Source organism: Capricornis sumatraensis, chromosome 1 (assembly GCF_032405125.1).
Source record: "Capricornis sumatraensis isolate serow.1 chromosome 1, serow.2, whole genome shotgun sequence".
Classification (NCBI taxonomy): Eukaryota; Metazoa; Chordata; class Mammalia; order Artiodactyla; family Bovidae; genus Capricornis; species Capricornis sumatraensis.
The window spans coordinates 4,088,828-4,108,415 of NC_091069.1; the positions used below are offsets into that span (position 1 = coordinate 4,088,828).

At 53.3% G+C, this 19,588-nt stretch overlaps 1 protein-coding gene across 2 annotated transcripts in view; it reads left to right on the top strand.

The window, feature by feature from the left end:
• Positions 1–19,588, top strand: part of AK8 (adenylate kinase 8) — a 133,058-nt gene that overhangs the window by 8,703 nt on the left and 104,767 nt on the right. The window contains exons 3-5 of one of the 2 annotated variants that reach the window (XM_068979688.1): positions 733–782; positions 3,014–3,127; positions 12,899–12,967. In XM_068979688.1, the coding sequence (XP_068835789.1) occupies positions 733–782; positions 3,014–3,127; positions 12,899–12,967 (233 nt within the window). The remainder of the gene's footprint in view (positions 1–732; positions 783–3,013; positions 3,128–12,898; positions 12,968–19,588) is intronic. The other variant, XM_068979696.1, reaches the window with a different exon arrangement.

Below are 19,588 nucleotides of genomic sequence, written 5' to 3' on the forward strand. Positions count from 1 at the left end.
TGTTACCCTTGTTTTGACCCAAGCGCACACCTTCCAGCCATCTTCTTTAGATGCTGGGTTTTTTCCTTCTTTTCCAATGGCCAGTACCTGCTCCCTAGTCCACGAGTGTCTTCAGGGCTTCTGCAGGGGCCAGGAACCTTCCAGAGCCAGGAGTGCCACAGTGAAGCCAGCAGTATCCATTTGCATAGAAATATCCATATTTGAAAACAAAGCCTTTCCTATCTGGGGTTTTATAAATCTGGCTCATACACTCCAGGCTTTTCCCTATTATTTCCTTCTGTAACATGATGGGGAATACAACTTGCTAAATAAAAAGGCATAAATATTAAAAAAAAAACCCACCTTTGAAAGTCGATTTACATAAAATACAGCTTTATTTGAGAGCGTGTCCCTGAGACAAAGTCCCTGTTTAAAATGCTTTATGGTGTTTGAAATCCCAATTGTTCTGGATATTTATTAGTTCGGCAAACAAGTTACTGTGTCCACGTCCCCTTGGAGACAGAAGAATTAACCATCTCAGTGATCACTTACCTCTCTAAACACAGGATACGTTCTATGGTGGGAGCGTCTCAGAACCGCTGGGTTACAAACGACTGCATCACTCCCAGAAAATGAAATCTGGGGAGGAGAGAAATAAATATACCCAGAGCTCTGCAGACACGAGAGGGATTTTTTTTCTTTTTTTTTTTTTGTCATACTGAACAGTGACATTCAAATCTCTTCATTCCACAGTGCCGAAGATTGTAATATTAGGCCCACCTGCCTCGGGGAAAACAACCATAGTAAGTGTATCATATTAACTGTGGTAATACAGTAATATCTCATTTATCCTGCAAAGCTGGACTGAGGCTGCACCTCGGTGACTTTTCAACATGACCGAGACTTCTTTCATCTCTTCTCTCTTCTGCTTCCTAACTTATTTTCTCATTACAAGAGGCAGCATGTGTTTGTAGTAGAAAACCTAGAAAATACAAAAGACAGAAACAGATTTCCCCAATCACACAGTGAGGAGCATTCACTGAACACGTGAGATATGCCTGCCCGGGTATTCTCATGGCTACGTGTCCACCATCCTGGCACACCCTTCGTTCCACCCTTAGGATTCGTTTCCAGAAGGAGAAGGGCTGGGTCAAACAGCACAGACTTTTGGTATAGAGCCTTTGGGTTCACCAGTAAAATTTTAATCGTGCAGTGTGTCAACCAATCAGAAAAGCAGAGGAACGGCAGCAGAGAGACTCATGTGCCCAGTCCCCGGATTTTACAGGGACTTGTCATTTTGCCACATTTGCATGGTTTTCTCCCCATTTCAAAGACAGTAGAGCTTTCAAGACACAGCCGATGCCTCAGCCCACTTCGCTTCTCCCTTTCTGTCTCTCCCTCGTGGGAGACAGCCTCTGTCCTGAAGCTGAAACTTTGTTCCCTGTACGGTTTTCATCTTTCACCTCCTTTGTTAAGTGCCAAAAAACGCCTTCAAATTATAATCATCTGAAATGGAACTCTTTCTTGTTCTTTAAAAAAGCCTGGTTAATGAACATCAGGTAACCATAAGTGAATGATAAATGACAAAGTCCTGCTCTACAGGACAGGGAACTATATGCAATGTCTTGCAATAACCTGAAATGGGAAAGGGGCTTCCCTGGTGGCTCAGACTGTAAAGAATCTGCTTGCAATCCTGGAGACCCAGGTTCGCCGACTTAATGGATGTGAGTTTGAGCAAACTCCGGAGAGAGTGCAGGTCAGGGAAGCCTGGCATGCTGCAGTCTGTGAGAGGCACAGAGAGCCAGACACGACTTAGCAGCTGAGCGACAATAACGGCAGACTCTTACGCACATCGGAGTCAATTCGCTATACACCAGAAATGAACACAACATTGTAAGTCAACTGTATACTTCAACGAAGAAAACAAAACATCGGTAGACTGTGGAAGACCATGTCATCACTGTCAGCACTCCTCCTGGGCCCACAGGCTGTTTCTCTGACCGGCTGGCACCTTGTTTTATTCTGAAAAGGAATCAAGATGGCCGTTCTTACATAAAGCCACATGCAGCTACCCTGCTTTTGGAGTGAGATTCGCCAGCTCTTCAGTTAATCTGTCATCTGTCTTGTCTGTCCATCCATTCATCCATCTGTCTATCTCTCTGTAGTTTTTCTATTTGGTTCCTCAGGACCAGGCTGTCAGCGTTCACTCTCTTTGAATCTTCCCTCCCAGTCTCCATTTCCCTGCCGGAGACCACGGACTCCCAGGCCTGAGACCTGGCAGCCACTGGCACTAGCTGGCATTTCAGCCCCAATTCTTTTGGCAGATTCACAGGCCCCGCCCCTGTCCACTGTGTGGAACACACAGAATCTAATTTTACAGGAAGATGATAATAGTAAAATCCCAGCAGGCTGCTTCCTGATCTCGTCCCTGACACCTCCCAGCAGGAGAAGCAGCGAGATTAAGGTTCATACCTGCCCCGGGGGACCCCCAGGGCCTTCTGAACCATCCTGATGCTGAAATAGTCATCAGTATAATCTTGGCGTTAAGAACATTTGTTTGTATGGTTCTTCTTTACAATGTATTCTTCCCTGGAGGAGTATACAGAGTGGTCATTGGTGAACTGAACACTGACTTGGCCGGGACATGCATCTCCCAACCTTTAAGAGAAGATGAACTTGGAGTGCGTGTCGTGACCCCTATTTAGGGCCTGTCCCCCTGTTTCCTGGTTTAAACTTTCAAGTTAAGAACTCATGGTCCAGAGAGCTTGAAAACGCAGGCCTAGGGCAGTCGAGCATAGGTTTTCCAGGTCCACTTAGAGTCAATGGCTGGTTGAAGAAATGGCAGGCAAGCAGAATCCTATGGCTGGAAGGGATTCTGTGGTTTTGTCTCCCCTGGTGGCCTCCTCCCAGCCAGAAATGGTGACGCTTCCCTGTGGGCAGCCCTTCCTGGTAGAATATGGAAGGACCCAGGCATCGGAATGGCGTCCTCCTTAGTCATTCCTTCCACAAAAACGTTCTTTTCCCCTTTCTTCAGGCTATGTGGCTTGCCAAACACCTGAGCACCAATCTTCTCAGCGTGGAGGGCTTGATAGCAAAGGAGTATTCCCCTCTGGCGGCAGACGCCAGGATGCACTATCAGAAGTTCAAGGTAGGATGAGGGGTTCTGGGAAACAGGATGGGGTGAGAGCTCCCCGCAAGGCGCCTCCATCAGCTGCTGCACTCCTTCCGTTTCCTGGTGGGTTGGGGTGACGTGAGACCCAGGCAGGATGGGACCAAAGGAAGGGAGAGGTCTTCAGTAGGGCACAGATCCCGGGGGCTGCCGGGGGAGAGGCTCGTGGTGCCCCAGCCTCAGCGGCAGTGAGCATGGAGGGTGGCTGCCCGCCCTGCTCTGCTCGGGGTCAGCCGGATCACGTGGGTATGGGCGGGGCCGGCGGGGCCTCCATCCGCAGGCGCTGTGCCTGCTGGCCTGCGCCGGGACCTGGTAGGCCTGCGCCGCCGGGACCTGGTAGGCCTGCGCTGCCGGGGAGCGTAAAGGGCAGTGGTCCGGCTCTCCTGTGCTGTAGCTCAGGGCCACTTCCTTCCACTCCTCTGGGAGGGCGCCCCGTGGCATCCCCGGAGGCTGGAGGTCTGTTTCTACCGTCCCACCACCACTGTCTTTGAAAGACATTTTTAAAAGGGACACTTAGGGCTTAAGCTTGTTGGTTCTCTTAAATACAGAAATTTCCAAATATCTTTTCAAAAACTCCCCTTTGGAGCATAAGAGGAAGTCAGTCCATGCCGGCCGCTGTCACAGACTGGGTGGCCCAGAAGCAGTCTCCCCCACATTCCTAGAGGCTGGCGAGTCCGAGGTTACGGCGTCCGCAGACTCATTGTCGGGAGACAGCCGTCTTCTCACCGTGGCCTCCCATGGCCAGAGGACAGGGAAGCTCTGGGGCCTCTTGGTCTTATTTACGAGGCTGCATCTGCAGGACCTAATTGTTTTCCAAAGGCCCCACCTCCCAGCACCATTGCCTTGAAGGTCCTATAGGACTTTGGGGAATGCAGGCATTCAGCCCAGTACAGCAGGGGTGCTCACCTGTTCATGCGTTCCTCACCCGCACCCAGGCTTTCTCTTGTTTGTGTGGGGAGAAGGCTGAGAACAGTCGCGATCCCGCTGTTTGCTGAGCATTGCCCAGGGCTCTGCCCGCCTGTTGGGGTGACCAGCCAGGGTCTCCCGCCAGTCTCCACAGAGGCCGTGGCTGAGGGCTGGTTGCCTCCCGTCTTCACCTTCACTCACAGGCAGGCTCTTGACCAGATAGTGACCACGTGTGGTCACTGTTCCTCCAAGAACGTGGAAGGAAGCTTCCAGGCCTCATGGGCAGCCTGTGAGTGATGGCCAGTGGGATGACTCTCATGGCCAGCCCGTGGTTTTAAGTAGCAGAGATCCGCCGGGGCTGCCCATTGCAGGAAAGGGAAGCTGAAGGCGGATGCACTGACTGCTGGGCTCCAGATGGAGAAAGCACCCATACATCTCCCCGTCTCTGAGGCCGGGACCTGGGCAGTGCCCTGGCCTGCTCTGCCCTGTGCGGTCCCTTGTCCCTCGTGTCCATTCTCTCTGTGGCTCTCCCTTCGTCTTCTGTGTCCCTTCGTCTCTGTCGTCCTTGCCTGCTCATGACCGCCTGCCTCGTCCCGGTTCCTGTGTCTTCAGCTCAGACCATCCCCAGAGGCAGCGCCAAGGCCAGGTTTCCAGAAAAGGGAGCTGCGTGGGCCTGCTGGTCAGGTGGCCGCGGGGCCCTGCCAGCTCTGGTGAGGGGTGTGCACAGTGGGTATGTCGAGGCCCTGGAGCTCGGCCATGGACGGGAAGGCCTGCTGGGGTGAGGACATTCCTGGGGATGACGTGTCACTTAGGCAAACCCCCAGCCTCAAATTTGCTGATTTGCTGAAAGTAACAATTTGATGGAAGAGAAAGAAAACCTCACTCAGCAAGACTAGCCTCTCTACCATCCCAGCTGGTGAACCAGCTCTAAAACCGCTTAATCCAGAGCACTTGCTGACCCCATGTTCCTGGCCAGGACTCTTGGGGAAGCAAGCGATGCCCCCTAACCGGCCCCCATGTCTTGCCGGAGTCCGAGTGTGTGGTTGGAGTATGGGGGATGGCAGCCCTAGGAGTGGGAATCCGGTTTTAGAAAGAAAGCGGTTATCTCATTTCCTGCAGAAGCTAAACTTTCCAGGGGAGGGGAGGGAGGCTGATTTCTAGGATAAAGATGCTTTTATTAGGTTTATAAGATTCAACAGCGAGGAGGGAGTTTAAGAAAATTCCTCCTGGGTTTCATTACTCTAATTATCAGACCACATCGAAGTGCTTTCAAGGGTGTCTTGTTGGGGTTCTTTGGTTCGGAAGCTCGGGCGGGGGGAAGATGAAAGGCCAGGGCGTCAGGACTGATGAAGGAGGGGAAGGTTCTGAGGAGGCGAGGGGGCGCGTGGCCTTGCCGCAGAGCCGCCTGCCCACGAGGCCGCTCATTAAGCTTCGTCTTTAAAGCGCTGCTGATCCAGAGCCTTTAAAGCTCTCTTTTGCAAGCAGCAATAATACCTTCAAATACGTAATTTTCTCCTGTTAATCTCTGCTCTGCCTCCTATATGGAATTCTCTCATACAGTCGGTGTTAACCAAGGCATCTCCATCTTGTAATTTCCAAGCGGTGGCTGAAACACTTCCCAATCGCCTCCTGTGTGCCAAGCACCCTCCCGCCAAACCATGGGAGACCCAAAGATGAGTGCCTTCTCCTCGCCCCCGGGAGCTGATAGCCACTGGGGCGGGGGGGGTACCGAGGGTACCCAGCCCAGGCCGCAGGACAAGGAAGCCCTCATGCAGTCGCTGGTCTCTGGACTGAGTCATTTCCTGAGTGTTCTCTGAGCACCTGCTAAGCCCCGAAAGTGGCTCTGAGTATACAGGCAGCAAGGTTTAGGGACTCTGGAGCCAACCCGAGTCGTGCTAAAAGCAACGATGTGGAAGAACCCAGCATCTGGCAGAAGACCCGCATAGGCAGGGGTAGCTGAGGAGGCCGGGGGTTCCAGGCAGCCGGGGTGGGAAACAGCTCTGTGGCTGGGTGGTTTGTGGCGTTGTTACAAGAGGTTGTAAAGGTGCCCAGAAGCAGTGGGAAGCATGTAAGAACATCCACGGACCCATCGTCCGGCTTCAGGCAGCGTCATCAGCTCATAGCAGTCCTGACCCATGGAGATGCCCCAGCCCCCTGCTTGCTGGTTATGTGAAAGCAAACCCACCCGGCATTTCATTTCATCTGAGGCTGTGCTAGTCTATATCTGCTGCGAGGCTGAATATATTATACAATGGCTGGACCAGACCTCAGACGAGATCTCTGGCCCGCAGTCACAGCAACCGGCCCAGGAAACTAACCTGCTGTCTTCAGTAACCGGCCTCAGAAGCCAGCGGGCTGAGAGTTATTAGACTGGGAGGAAGTCAGCCTGCACCTCTGGTTCAGTCCAGGAAGCCCAGCAACAACCCCGGCCACAGTCAGTCCCAAATGGCCAGGACTTGCTTCAAAGTGAACTGCCGGCTTCCCTAATGCTGTCCCACTTCCGGCTTGTGACTGGGGTAGGCCAAGTCCACTCCCCTAACCACGTGCACAGGATGCCCAGCTCAGGGCGCCGATAAAGCCGTCCCAGTCCTCTGCCTGCCAGACGCTGGTGCTGCGGCCGACCCCCCTGCTAGCGCAGACTGCCACTAGGCAGACTGGGCTTTCCTCTTTCAAGAGGTCTTTGTTGCCACACCCCAAAAGATAAAGGCACAGCCCTACACTGTCATGCTTAGAAAACTTATCCATATTTCTCCAGTGCCCCGTCAGGGTTAAACTCCCCCGAGGAGGCGGGTGTCTCGAGGTTCTTGCCACTGGCCCACCCCTGCCCCAGGGCACTCCTGGGAACACCTCCCCGGGCAGGTGTCTCTCATCTCCTCTCCACGAGGACCAAAGCCACCTTGGCGCTCTGCCTCGTTATTAAGTTAATTGAATTCACCTGCTTTGTCAAGTCTCTGTTCCTCACCTGCTCCCTCTGGGTCCGTCTCTAAGCCTGCCACCTGAGTCAGCGTCACAAACACCACAAAAAGGCTCAGAGAGGGTGGCCCCCCCCGGGAGGTGGGGTGGCGTGGGGTAGGGAGCCTGCGTGAGGCCAACTGTAGCCCAGGGTGTGAGGCTGAAGGCAACGCCTGCCCAGGTGCCAGCCCCACACCTGTATAGCCTGAGCTTGAGCCCCGCCTTGGGCTTGTGTCCGGGGCTCCTGAGAGCAAACCCGGTCCTGGCCCCTCTGGGAGTTTGGGAAACGAGGGAGAAAAGAGTCAAGTCCTGCTGGGCTCTCGTCACACAGGATGTGATTGGAAGGTGAAGAGCTTCCACGGGGAAGGGACATTTCTTGGTAGCTGAAGCTGAATGTGATCACTCTTGATTATTTTAGATTTTTACTGGGGAAAAAAGAAAAGCTTTATTAATTGAAATCCCTGCAGGAAGCATTCATATTTGCAAATGTAAAACTGCCCCAACCAGAGGTCCTCAACCCAAGCAGCGGGTTACTCACCCGGCAGCGTGGGACTGCCTTAGTCTGGATCTCTGGATGTGGGGCCGGGCATCTGGAGTCAGTCCCCCTCCCTGGGGAATCCTCGTCTGGTCAGCTGGGAGCCCACCCCTCACACCACCCATCTTTCCTCATGGCAGTCGTTACTTGTACAGCTCTGCTGCTGCTGCTGCCAAGTCGCTTCAGTCGTGTCCGACTCTGTGCGACCCCATAGACAGGGCAGCCCACCAGGCTCCCCTGTCCCTGGGATTCCAGGCAAGAATGCTCGAGTGGGTTGCCATTTCCTTCTCCAATGCATGAAAGTGAAAAGTGAAAGTGAAGTCGCTCAGTCGTGTCCGACCCTCAGCAACCCCATGGACCGCAGCCCTCCAGGCTCCTCCGACAGCAGTACTGGAGCGGGGAGCCATTGCCTTCTCCGTTGTACGTGCAGTGATCGCTAAATCGAGGTTTCTTTTGGAACGTGACTCTTGCATAAGGAGCAGACCAGCCTGTGTTTGTTGTGTGACTAAGTGAGCCACACTCTGAGGGCCGGCCCGGCCAGCACGTGCCACAGCTGGGTTCTCCCTAGCTTCAGTTCCGCTTAGCTCCTCCGTTCAGTCCCATTCACAAGTCAAGAGCCTGATGGAGCCTGATGCACCCAAGTGCCCAGGTGTCATCGCTGTTTAATAGCATCCAAATCACGGGACTTGTGCCCTCGGCCTGCCAATACCCACACAGAGTGTGGTCCCCTGCAAAGCTTCCCAGGATCTCCCCTCAGTCCTGGCTCCCAGTCCTCTGGGGTGGTCTGGTCTCCGTCCCCCACCCCACCCCGCCACCCCACCTGCCTCCTGGCTGCTCCCCGTGCGCTCCGCCCTTCCCCGTCTGCCCTTCTAGGTGGTGGTGCGGAACGGTCCTCTGGGAAGATTTGGGGTGGTGGAGGAAGTTACAGCCCAGGAGGGGGGCAGAGGAGCCCGAGGACCAGTCTCCGTGGCTCCTTTCAAGTTCGCTGGCCGTTCCCACCCTCGGGTCTCCCTTCCGGCCCCCTCCCTCTGTGGGGCTGTCGGCTGCCCCTTGCCGGGGTCTGTGAGATCCCTTCAAAACCCGGGCCCCTGCTCCCCACCCCACCCGCACCATCTCCTGTCACTGTTTTGGAAGCTAGAACTAGGAGAGTCTCTGCCACGGAAACCTGTTCTGACAGCCCTGAGAAGTGGCAGAAACTTTGAAAAGAAGAGTTGTCTTTAAAGGATTCTCTGATCAAGTCTTAAGTGAGTTCCAGTCCAAGTATGCCTTTCCTCCCCCAGCAGCAGCCCCTTCAGAGGCGAGGGGACGACGTCAGGCCGACCAGGAGCCTCAACTATTCCCCTCCCCACTCTGCTCCAGACTGAAGTTCGTACCGTCGATCAGGACACCTGCAATTCCTGAGCAAGCGTCCACCCAAGGGTGACACGGGGACATCAGGGGCCCCGAGGGCGGGGCCTGGTGATGAGACCATGCAGGCTTCTGTCATCCCAGGGAAGGAAGCTTGGGCTTGAAAAGTTCAGTGAGGTGCCCGGGGACAGACAGGGCTTGAGCGGCCACACCGGAGGCTGCCCCGTTGGGACAGGGGAGGCACCTGCGAGGTTCCCAGCCAGCAGTTCTGTCCCAGGCCTGGGTGCTGGGAGAAGAAAGGTCCAGACTGGAGCCACACAGCTGATTCTGCCTGTTATGGCAAAGGGCCTGGCTGGCGGGCTGTCGCATTGCCCCTGCATGGGAAGACAAGGGCCGGGGGCCTGCACCTGTGCTGACCTTCTCGGTGACCAGCAGGGGCTGCACTGGGCTCCATCCGTTTGTCCCTGATTCTCCCCCAAAGCCACACTTTGGGGGCAGGGGTGGGAGAGCGTGGCAGAGCTCGGGAAGGAGGGAGCCTGACTGCCACAAAGACAGTTTGGCAGGGCTCCGAGCAGCGGCCCCCGGGAGGCCCCCGCCACTGACATGACACATCAAAGCTGGTACTGAGACAGCACCGAGGCAGGGAGCGGTGGGGGGCACCCGAGAGGGGCCGCGCTCAAAGTCGCCAGCCTGTCCCCCGCCGCGCAGACCATGGGGGGCACCACGCTCCACCCGGACCTGTCGCCTTTCAACCCGTGTTCTTTGATGGGCTTGCACCGCCCCATCCCCCGTGTCCCAGAACCTGTTTGAATGCTGTCTCCTGAATGGGTGATGGCAGGAAAGGGGAGGAATCATGGGGTGGAAATCACTGTTTCTGGGGTCGGCAGGGACACCCAGGGACAGGAAAGGATAGGAACCATGTGGAGGGGAGGGGCAGTGCTCCTCCCCGTTCCCCTCGCCAGTCTTGGGGGGCTCTAGTTGGGGCAACATGGGCACCAGCAGGACAGGTCCCTCTCCAGCAACTTCCTCCACATACCGTGGGGCTCTCAGATGCTGGAGTTTGTTTAAGCCAGTGGTTCTCCAGGTGTGGTCCCTGGACCAGTATCCTCAGCATCACCTGAAAACCTGCTCAAAATGCAGATTCCCAGCCCCACCCCAGACCTGTGGAGTCAGAACCCTGGGGCGGGGCCAGTGATCTGTGTGTTCAAGGTGAGAACTACTGGCTTAAGCAGGACAGAGGGCAGATGTAAGGACACAGAGGTGCCTTAGGAGATACTGAAACGGGCTGGATGCTGGCTAGCCTCTGGCCTGCTCTTCTGAGTGTGCCTCTCGTTCATTCGCTCGCTCTCCTGCTCCTGCTTTTGCTGCCCACTTTGTAGAAGAGGCCCATGACTTGCAAGGTGTGCTCTTCCTCTTCGAATCTGACATCCTGGAAAAGCCATTCTGGGGCTGAGAAACCTGGTGTCTCTCTCCTCTTGTGCTGGGTTTCTTCCTTTATACACCCCTTGTGCCTGCAAAGTGGCTGCTGCTGCTCCAGCTCTTCCATCCTCTCAGCTTTGGATCCAGTGGACAGCAGAGTTCCCGCCCCTGATGATTTCACTCATGTCCTGGGTTTATTAAGGGTGCCCCCGGCTAACGATTGCCACAGCACCAAGCCCTTGCTGGGGGCCACACACACACCAGTAGCCACGTGTCCCACCTCACTAATCCTCATGGCAACACTGAAGGACCTTGTCTGCATCTCATTTACAGACTCAGAAAGCAAGACTCAAAGCTTTGAAGGCACTGGCCAGGGTCCTTAGTGGGTGGTCAAGGCCCAGATGGAGAGCATCTGAGTCCCTAGCCAGTCCAGTGGGCCCCCAAGGTTCTCCCTGGGAACGTCCTTCTGAATCCAGAGAGAACCTCCTGGATCACTACTCACGACCTTCCTCCCCCTCCCCCTCTGGCCTCTGACCCTCCCCTGTGGGCTGGTTCCCGGGGCGTCCTTCACCACCACCTCCATCTGCCCAAGCCCAGCCTGCTCTTGTTGGGGACCCATTCAAACAGCTCAAGGACATGGCAGGTCAGGTCACTCCTGGACAATCCAGGATACCTCAAGCCCCTGAGAGGATTGTCCCCTCACCTCCAAGGTCCTCTCTGCACGTCCAGTACCCCATTTGCTGTCTCAGAATCACTCTTGTGTGCAAACTGACCGAACTGTTCCCTCGCACAGATAAACATGGCAAACATCAGTAGTTAGCGGGGCCGGGCACCGTCTGTTTTCCCGACCCTTGATGCTAGGCTCTAATGAGAGTGAGGTGTGGACATGCTCTGCACATGCACAAACACTTGTTAATGTCCACATCTAAGTCAGCAGCCCCACACATCCCCCTGACCTGTCCCAGCGGCTCTGTGATGTCCCAGCTCTGCCCCTTCAGGCGTCCCTGCAGCACTCCAGGCAGAGTCGATAGCGTTCCTGAAGCAGGATCTGGTCACTCTGAATGCTGGGTCTAGAATGAGAGATCCAGACTTTTCTCCAGCATCACTAAAATGTTGCCAGGGCTCCCATTCACCCTAAGGATCCTTGGGGAAATCAGGGCAAGGTGCTTGTCCCCACTGTGCCTCCCGGGTCCCCGGCTTGGCCCAGAGAGCATAAGATAGGTCTCCTCTGCCCCTTGCCCCATAGCCGGGTGCCTCTGTGTGCGCCCAGCGCAAACCTGCTCGGCCCTGGACGCAAGGACCCTCCCCTGCACCTGGCAGAAGTCCAGCCCCTTCTGGAGACCAGTCAGCCCTGAGGTAGCTTGGGAGGTGGGCTGGGGCTGGCCCAGTGTTGGGGAGTTTGGGGAGAACCACCAGCTGTTAGTGACCGGGGATCATGGCGACACCTGGGAGTGAGTTTTCCAGGGGCATTGGCTCTGGGGCATGTGACGCTTTGTTAGAAAGAACAGACCTTGTGAAAAATGGGACATCAGTTCTGGTCCAAGAGAGAGGCTGCTGAGAAGAGAGGAAACGGAAGGAAGGCTGCTCTGAGTGTCACCCTGCACTGGTCCAATCTCCCCGAGCCTGGCCTGATCGGGTTCAGGTCCCACCTCTGCTTCTACCTGGCTGTGTAGCCCTGGGGAGGTGGCCTAACCTCTCTGAGGCCCAATTTCCCAACCGTAAAAGGAGGATGACAATAGTACCGACTGCACGGAGCTGCCGTGGGCTGCCGCAGCCTGGCGCCCAACACACACTCGGCAGAAGCCGCCGCAGGCTCACTACTTACTGAGTGGATTAAGGAGCATGACATGCTGTTAGGTCACAGGTCAGCAGGGCTCCCTCCGCCCCTGACGCTGTGCTGGTGCAGGCGGGAAGGGGTGCGGGTCAGCACCTCACAGCCAGGTCTCTGGGAGAGAAAGCCCTCCTTTCTAGCATTGGCCCATCTCCGTGGGACAAACACCATGGAACACCAGGGCCCGCTTCACGGGACGTGGGGATGGGAAGACATGGGCAGGACTGGCTCCCTCCTGCACATCAGTGTCTGGCAGCCAGAGAGAGGAAGACTCAGTGCCCTTCATCCAGGAACTGAAGCTCTCTGGGGAGACAGATGTGTGCACAGGCCCCTGGAAGGCCACATGTTTAGCGCAGTAACAGAGTTTGCCATGGAGGATCATGGCAGCCCCCAGCCCAGCCAGGAGAAGAGTCAGGGAGGGCTGCCTGCAGGCAGCGGCACTTGGGGAGCCTGGAGTCACCCAGGTGGGGGTGGGGGAGAGCATCTGGGGCAGGGCGGGGCGCTGGAGAAGCAAGCGAGTGGAGTTGGATGCACATGCATGGGGTAGGGGTGCTCTCAAGGAGTCTGGACCACCCTGGGGCCACAGGTTGGCCCTGGACTTCACGGAGGCCACAGGGCCCTGGTCAGGGATCTGGAGAAGCTTCATGGCCACAGGACCGGGTCCTTGGGCCTTAGCAGAGCCCACTGGCCTGCCAGCTCTGTGTCCCCTTGAGCCCCACACGGCGGGGCAGGCCCTCATCCTGTGTCATCTTTCCTTTAGATGGTACCCAACGTGCTGCTCATCAGACTGATGCAGGAGCGCCTGAAGGAAGAGGACTGCATCAGGAGGGTGAGAAGCCGAGTGTGGAGCCGGGTGGCGGGTGGCGGGGCTCCAGGGGGCGGGGCTCTGTCACCAGATGAGGGAGGGTCGGAGGTCGGGGCTGCGTGTTCATGTCCCAGAGCAGAGACGACCTGCAGAGAAGGGGCAGCTCTGAAGTCTGGCAAAGGTCAGACTGTGCACGTGGGCTTCACCTGGGATGGAGGAAAAGCAACAAGGAGGCACCTGGGGAGCCGTCAGGCCCCTGTAGGGATAAGCTGGATCGCTACACAGGGCCGAAGCTGTGCGGGGCTGGCGGGCCTGGACCTGCCGGGTCAGAGGCAGAGCTGGGGCCTAGCTCTCACTCCGTCCCCTGCTCTCTCACTAGTCCCCTTCCGCCAGACCCCATGACGTCAGAGGGCCGGGGTTCCGATGAGGCCCTCGGTGGAGGTTGGCCCCCTGGGGCGGGTGGGCAGGGGCCAAGGGATTGTGACCTTGTGATTTATAAAAAGAAATACATGTTTCATCTTCATCCAGTTTATCAATTGTTGGAATTTGTTTTTAGTATTCCATTTTAATTTTTTGCTTGTGGGTTTTTTTGTTTGTTTGTTTTTACTATCTCTCGCTCTCTTTTTTAAAGTGAATGACCTAGTGATTACAATATACAGACTTAGATTCCCAGTCTGTTTCGTCGGTTTTACCATTTCAGGTGGAACATACTATAGAGACCTCTTCCGTCTCTTGGTGTAGCTGTCGTGTGCATTGCATCTATATGCACCAAGACCCCATCAGGCAGATGTTATCATTTTTGCTTTCAGTCATCAAACATGTTTTAAAAACTCAAGAGAGTTGTTTGTTGTATTTATCCAGGTATTTCCCATCTCTCTTGTTCTCCATTCCTAACGTTGCGAGTGTCCCTTTCTGTCTGAAAAGCTTCTTTGAGCAATTCTTCTAGAGCAGGCTTTTCTTTCGTCTGAGAACATCTTTATTCATTTTTTTAAATTAACTTTTTATTTTTTGACTGAGCCCCGTAGCATGTGGAATTTTAGTTCCTGGCCCCCTGCAGTGGAAGCACGGAGTCTTAACCACTGGACCACCAGCAAGGTCCTGAGAATGTCTTTATTTTGCCTTCGTTCTTGAAGGATGTTTTTTTCTGGATTCAGAATCCTAGATCAACAATTTTTTCTTTCAGCACTTTATAAATGTTCCATTTTAGCACTGTGGTTTCTGGTGAAAATCTATAGTTATTAGAACTCTTATAAATAACGCATTTTTTCTCTCTTGCTGCTTTCAAGATTGTTTTCTTTAACTTTCAGAAGTTTAACTATGATACGTCTGGGTGTGGGTTTTGGAGGACTATTCTTTGCAGGGTTTGCTGAATTCCTTGAATTTGTGAGTTTACGTTTTTCTTCAAGCTTGGGAAGTTTCCAGCCATGTCTTCCCCACATAATTTTCCACACCGTTCTCTTTCTCTCGACTCCTTCCGAGACCCCAGTGGCATGAAGGTCAGGTCAGATTGTCAGTGTTCCCTCATGTTCCCTCACTAAAGCTCTATTTTTTTTGCCCTCTCTGTTGATAAGATTTCATCATTTGTATTGAACTAGCTTCGGGCTCATTAAATCTCTTCTCTCTCATCTGAATTCTACTGTTGAGCTCATCCACTGAGTTTTAAATTCTGATTATTGTATTTTTCAGTTCTGAAAGCTCCAGTTGGTTCTTCTCTCTTCGTTCTGTCTCTTGGCTGAGACTTGCAATGTGTCCATTCATTTACTTGGAGGTCTGTTGTTGCGGTTGTTTAAATAATAGCTGCTTTTGTGTCTTGTCTGATAATTCTAACACCAGAATCATGTTGGTAGTGGTGTCTGATTTCTTTTCCCAAGTGAGATGAAATTGTCCTGGTTCTCCCTGTGCTTAGTAATTTTAAAAATTCTTTGTTTATTTATTTATGGCTGGGCTGGGTCCTTGCTGCTTCGTGAGCTTTTCTCTACTTGCAGCAAGTGGAGGCCACCCTCCAGCTGCAGTGCACGGCCTTCTCACTGTGCTGACTTCTCCTGCCATGGCGAACAGACTCCAGAGCATGGGCTTCACGGTTTCGGCTCCCAGACCCAGCTGTCCCGCGGCATGTGGGATCCTCCTGGACCAGGGGTCGAACCTGTGTCTCCTGTATTAGCAGGCAGATTCTTTACCACTGAGCTACCAGGGAAGCCCTGTCCTTAGTAATTTTGTATCCTGAATGTTCAAAATATTGCTCTCAGGCTCTGAGTCCTGCTTGAATTCCATGGCAAACGTTGATATTTTTGTCTTAGCAAATGACTGGCCCAGTTGGGCTCCGGTCACGAGTTCTAGCCACCTTCTCTGGGTTGTGGTTTCCACCTCAGCTCTCAAGCCTTTGCGGTATTGTGCGGGTCTCTCCTGCTCTGTGCATGCGGATGCCACTTGAGGGGCCTGGGCACTGGTCTGTGCTGTGGCTGATTTCTCAGGGAGGCTGGAAGGCTGGGGTCGGACCTGTGTGTGCGCAGCTCGGAAGTGACCAGGAGTCCATAAAGTACCGTCTCATCGCTTTCCTGCGCCCCCCTCTGCCGTCTTCCTGGTGACCTCTGGTTCCCTGGTTTTCCTTTATTTGGCCTCTCGGTCAGAAAGCTGGGCCTTGATCTACCTGGCTCTGTCACAGTCTTCCTGTGACTACACTTGCGACCAGAGCCAAGTGCTAGGAGGACAGCGAGAGGAGGCTCGTGGGGCTTTGCTGCGTTCTCTGGGCCTGGAGAGGAGGGGGCGCCTGCGCCTACGGAGTGTGAGGCCCCTGCAGCCCCCTTGTCACTGTGACTGTAGCAGGAAGGCCTCAAGGCAGGAGTGCAAAGAAGCAGGAAAGAAGAGAGCACAGGGAGGTTCCCCCACCCTCTCTGCATCTCAGGAGTCCCCTTTCGCATTGCTCAAGCCAGAAAGAGGGGCTCCCGGCCCGTCTCTGTCCCTCCCTACGTCTCTGTCCCTCCCTACGGCTCAACTCAGGTTTCAGGCCACCTGGAGAGACCAGGCTGGGGATACTGGTTTTGTGGGATCTTGCAATCTGGTCTTCTTCCCCAGTTCTCCTGTTACGATATACTTCCTGAGTCCTCAAGTAGCGCCCCCTTGCATTCCATCCTATAGCTGCTGTCAGTGGAGGTGACAGGGTAGGGACGGTTTTCTCCTTCTTGCCCAGAACCAGAACCCGTATGCTTTTTAAAATATGTGCGTGTATTTTTAAAAGACATGTGCATGCGCTTGTGTACACACACGCACACATGTGCACACGCTTGCTTAAATGGTGGCGAGGCCCCCATCTGGTAAGACACCTGAGCTCCTCCCTGGGGCACTGGTGAAGGAGTGGCAGTTTTCACAGCCTTGCTCTGCATGGTCCTCGGCCTTGTGGGTCTAAATCACCAGAGAGCCGCAAGTTAACTGCAGTTTGAGTTTCAAAGTCTGGTCTGAACAGGCAGATTGCCTCTGACTTCAGACTGTTCCCTGTGAGTGGGTGGTCATCCACCACCCAGGAAAAGGCAGGTTCCCAGAGCTCCAAGCCCAGTCTTCAGGGGGGAGACACAGGCCAGATAGTAAATATTTTAGCCTTTGTATATAGTCTCTGTTGCAATTACTCAACTCTGATGTCATGTGAAAGCAGCCATATATGATACCCAAATGAAAGGGCATGGTTTGTTCCATTTAAACTTTATTTATAAAAACAGGCAGCAAGCTGTAGTTTGCCAATCTGTGTCCTAACTGCTACTTTCACATGATGATAAAAACACTTCTGCTCTGTCTCTTCAGTTCTAAGTAAAAAGCAAACTTCCACCTTCCAGCAATATTAGGAGAAAGGCCACTTAACCATAGACTCTCATGGCAACCAAGATCCCTCGTTGTGACCCAGCGCCCAAGTCCCCTGGCTTCCTTCCGCCCACTCTAGTTGAGCGCCCACCGCAGAGACTTGCGTTGTCCTTCCCGCTGGGACCCTACCCCCTTCCCCAGCACATCTTCCTCCTCAAGCCCCCGTGAGCTCGGTGGTCCCCTGGGTCCTGGGCTCACCATCTGCCATTGGAGACAGAGTCTCACGTGGCCAAAGCAAGGTTGACTGAGAAGGCTGGTGATGGGGCCACAAACAGGCCCAGGGGAGTTTTAGAAAAGGTAGAGGAACCAGAGATCAAATTGCCAACATCCGCTGGATCATCAAAAAAGCAAGAGAGTTCCAGAAAAACATCTATTTCTGCTTTATTGACTATGCCAAAGCCTCTGATTGGGTCGATCACAATAAACGGTGGAAAATTCTGAAAGAGATGGGAATACCAGACCTCCTGACCTGCCTCTTGAGAAACCTGTATGCAGGTCAGGAAGCAACAGTTAGAACTGGACATGGAATAACAGACTGGTTCCAAATAGGAAAAGGAGTACGTCAAGGCTGTATCTTGTCACCCTGCCTATTTAACTTCTATGCAGAGTACATCATGAGAAATGCTGGGCTGGAGGAAGCACAAGCTGGAATCAAGATTGCTGGGAGAAATATCAATAACCTCAGATATGCAGATGACACCACCCTTATGGCAGAAAGTGAAGAAGAACTAAAGAGCCTCTTGATGAAAGTGAAAGAGGAGAGTGAAAAAGTTGGCTTAAAGCTCAACATTCAGAAAACGAAGATCATGGCATTTGGTCCCATCACTTCATGGGAAATAGATGGGGAAACAGTGGCTGACTTTATTTTGGGGGCCTCCAAAATCACTGCAGATGGTGATTGCAGCCATGCAATTAAAAGATGCTTACTCCTTGGAAGGAAAGTTATGACCAACCTAGACAGCATATTCAAAAGCAGAGACATTACTTTGCCAACAAAAGTCTGTTTGGTCAAGGCTATGGTTTTTCTAGTGGTCATGTATGATTGTGAGAGTTCGACTGTGAAGAAAGCTGAGTGCTGAAGAATTGATGCTTTTGAACTGTGGTGTTGGAGAAGACTCTTGAGAGTCCCTTGAACTGCAAGGAGATCCAACCAGTCCATCCTAAAGGAGATCAGTCCTGGGTGTTCATTGGAGGGACTGATGTTGAAGCTGAAACTCCAATACTTTGGCCACCTGATGCGAAGAGCTGACTCATTTGAAAAGACCCTGATGCTGGGAAAGACCCTGAAGGTGGGAGGAGAAGGGGACGACAGAGGATGAGATGGTTGGATGGCATCACCAACTCAATGGACATGGTTTTGGGTGGACTCCGGGAGTTGGTGATGGACAGGGAGGCTGGTGTGCTGTGGTTCATGGGGTCGCAAAGAGTCAGACACAACTGAGTGACTGAACTGACGGAGTGACTGACTGTGCTGTCCGATACATCTTGTGTAGCTTATTTTATAATGATTGTTTGTGCCTCCTCATCCCCTACCCTGTCTTGTCCCTCCTCTCCCCTCCTGTCTTCCCAGTGGTTTGTTCTCAGTTTCTTCGTCGTTACATTCACTAGTTTGTTATGTTTTTTAGACTCCACATATAAGTGATATCACGGAGAAGGCGATGGCACCCCACTCCGGTGCTCTTGCCTGGAGAATCCCAGGGATGGGGGAGCCTGGTGGGCTGCTGTCTATGGGGTCGCACAGAGTCGGACACGACTGAAGTGACTTAGCAGCAGCAGCAGCAGCAGCATAAGTGATCTGATACAGAACTTGTCTTTCTCTGTCTGATTTATTTCACTTAGCATAATGCCCTCCAAGTCGTTCATGTTGCTGCAGATTTCTTTCTTTTTTATGGCTGAGTGATATTCCATTGTATACACGCACCATATCTTCTTTATCCATTCGCCTGTTGATGGACACTTAGGTTGTTTACCTGTCTTTGCAGTTGTAAGTAATGCTGCTATCAACATTGGGATGTATGCATCTTTTCAAATTAGTGTTTTAGGGTTTTCTTTTTTTTTGATGTATATCCAGGAGTGGAAATACTGGGTCACATGGTACTTCTATTTTTAGTTTTTTGAGAAACCTCCATATTGTTTTCCATAGTGGTTGCACTAGTTTGCATTCATGAGGGCTATATTTAAAAGCCTAGCTGGGGGACTTTCCTGGTGGCCCAGTGGTTAAGTCTCCATGCTTCCAATGTATGAAGGCATTCCAGGGCGCTTGAGTTCGATGCCTGGTCAGGGAACTAGGGTCCTATATACCATGCAGTGTGACCAAAACAAATAAAATGAAAGCACATCTGGACACAGCATGGCTGATCAGCAAATTCCATGGGCCAAGAGCTCCTGGCAGCAGAATATCTGCCTGACTGGCTGTGGTTGTGAACGCGTGGGCTGGGAGCACACCTTCAGTTCCCGTCCCAGCTCCTGGGACCTGCTCGGGAGCCACAGTCACAGCCCTGCCGAACTGAAGCTCCGGTGGACGTGGCTCCCTGGGTGGAGGCCAGAGCTTCCTGCAGGCACTTGTCTGTTCATCCATTCATTCCCGTGTGCGCCAAATGCCAAGACTGTGAGCAACAGAGTGAAACGCCTGCTCTCAAGGAGCGCAGATTCTAGCTGTGGGGAGACAGATGACAAACCAGATGAGATGTGCAGTTGGATGTCAGCTAGAGATGGGTGCCTGGGAGGACAAGCTTCCAGAAAGAGGGCCCGGCAGATACCCAGCATAGAGGTGTGTCTAGGAGAAGGGAGGGAGGC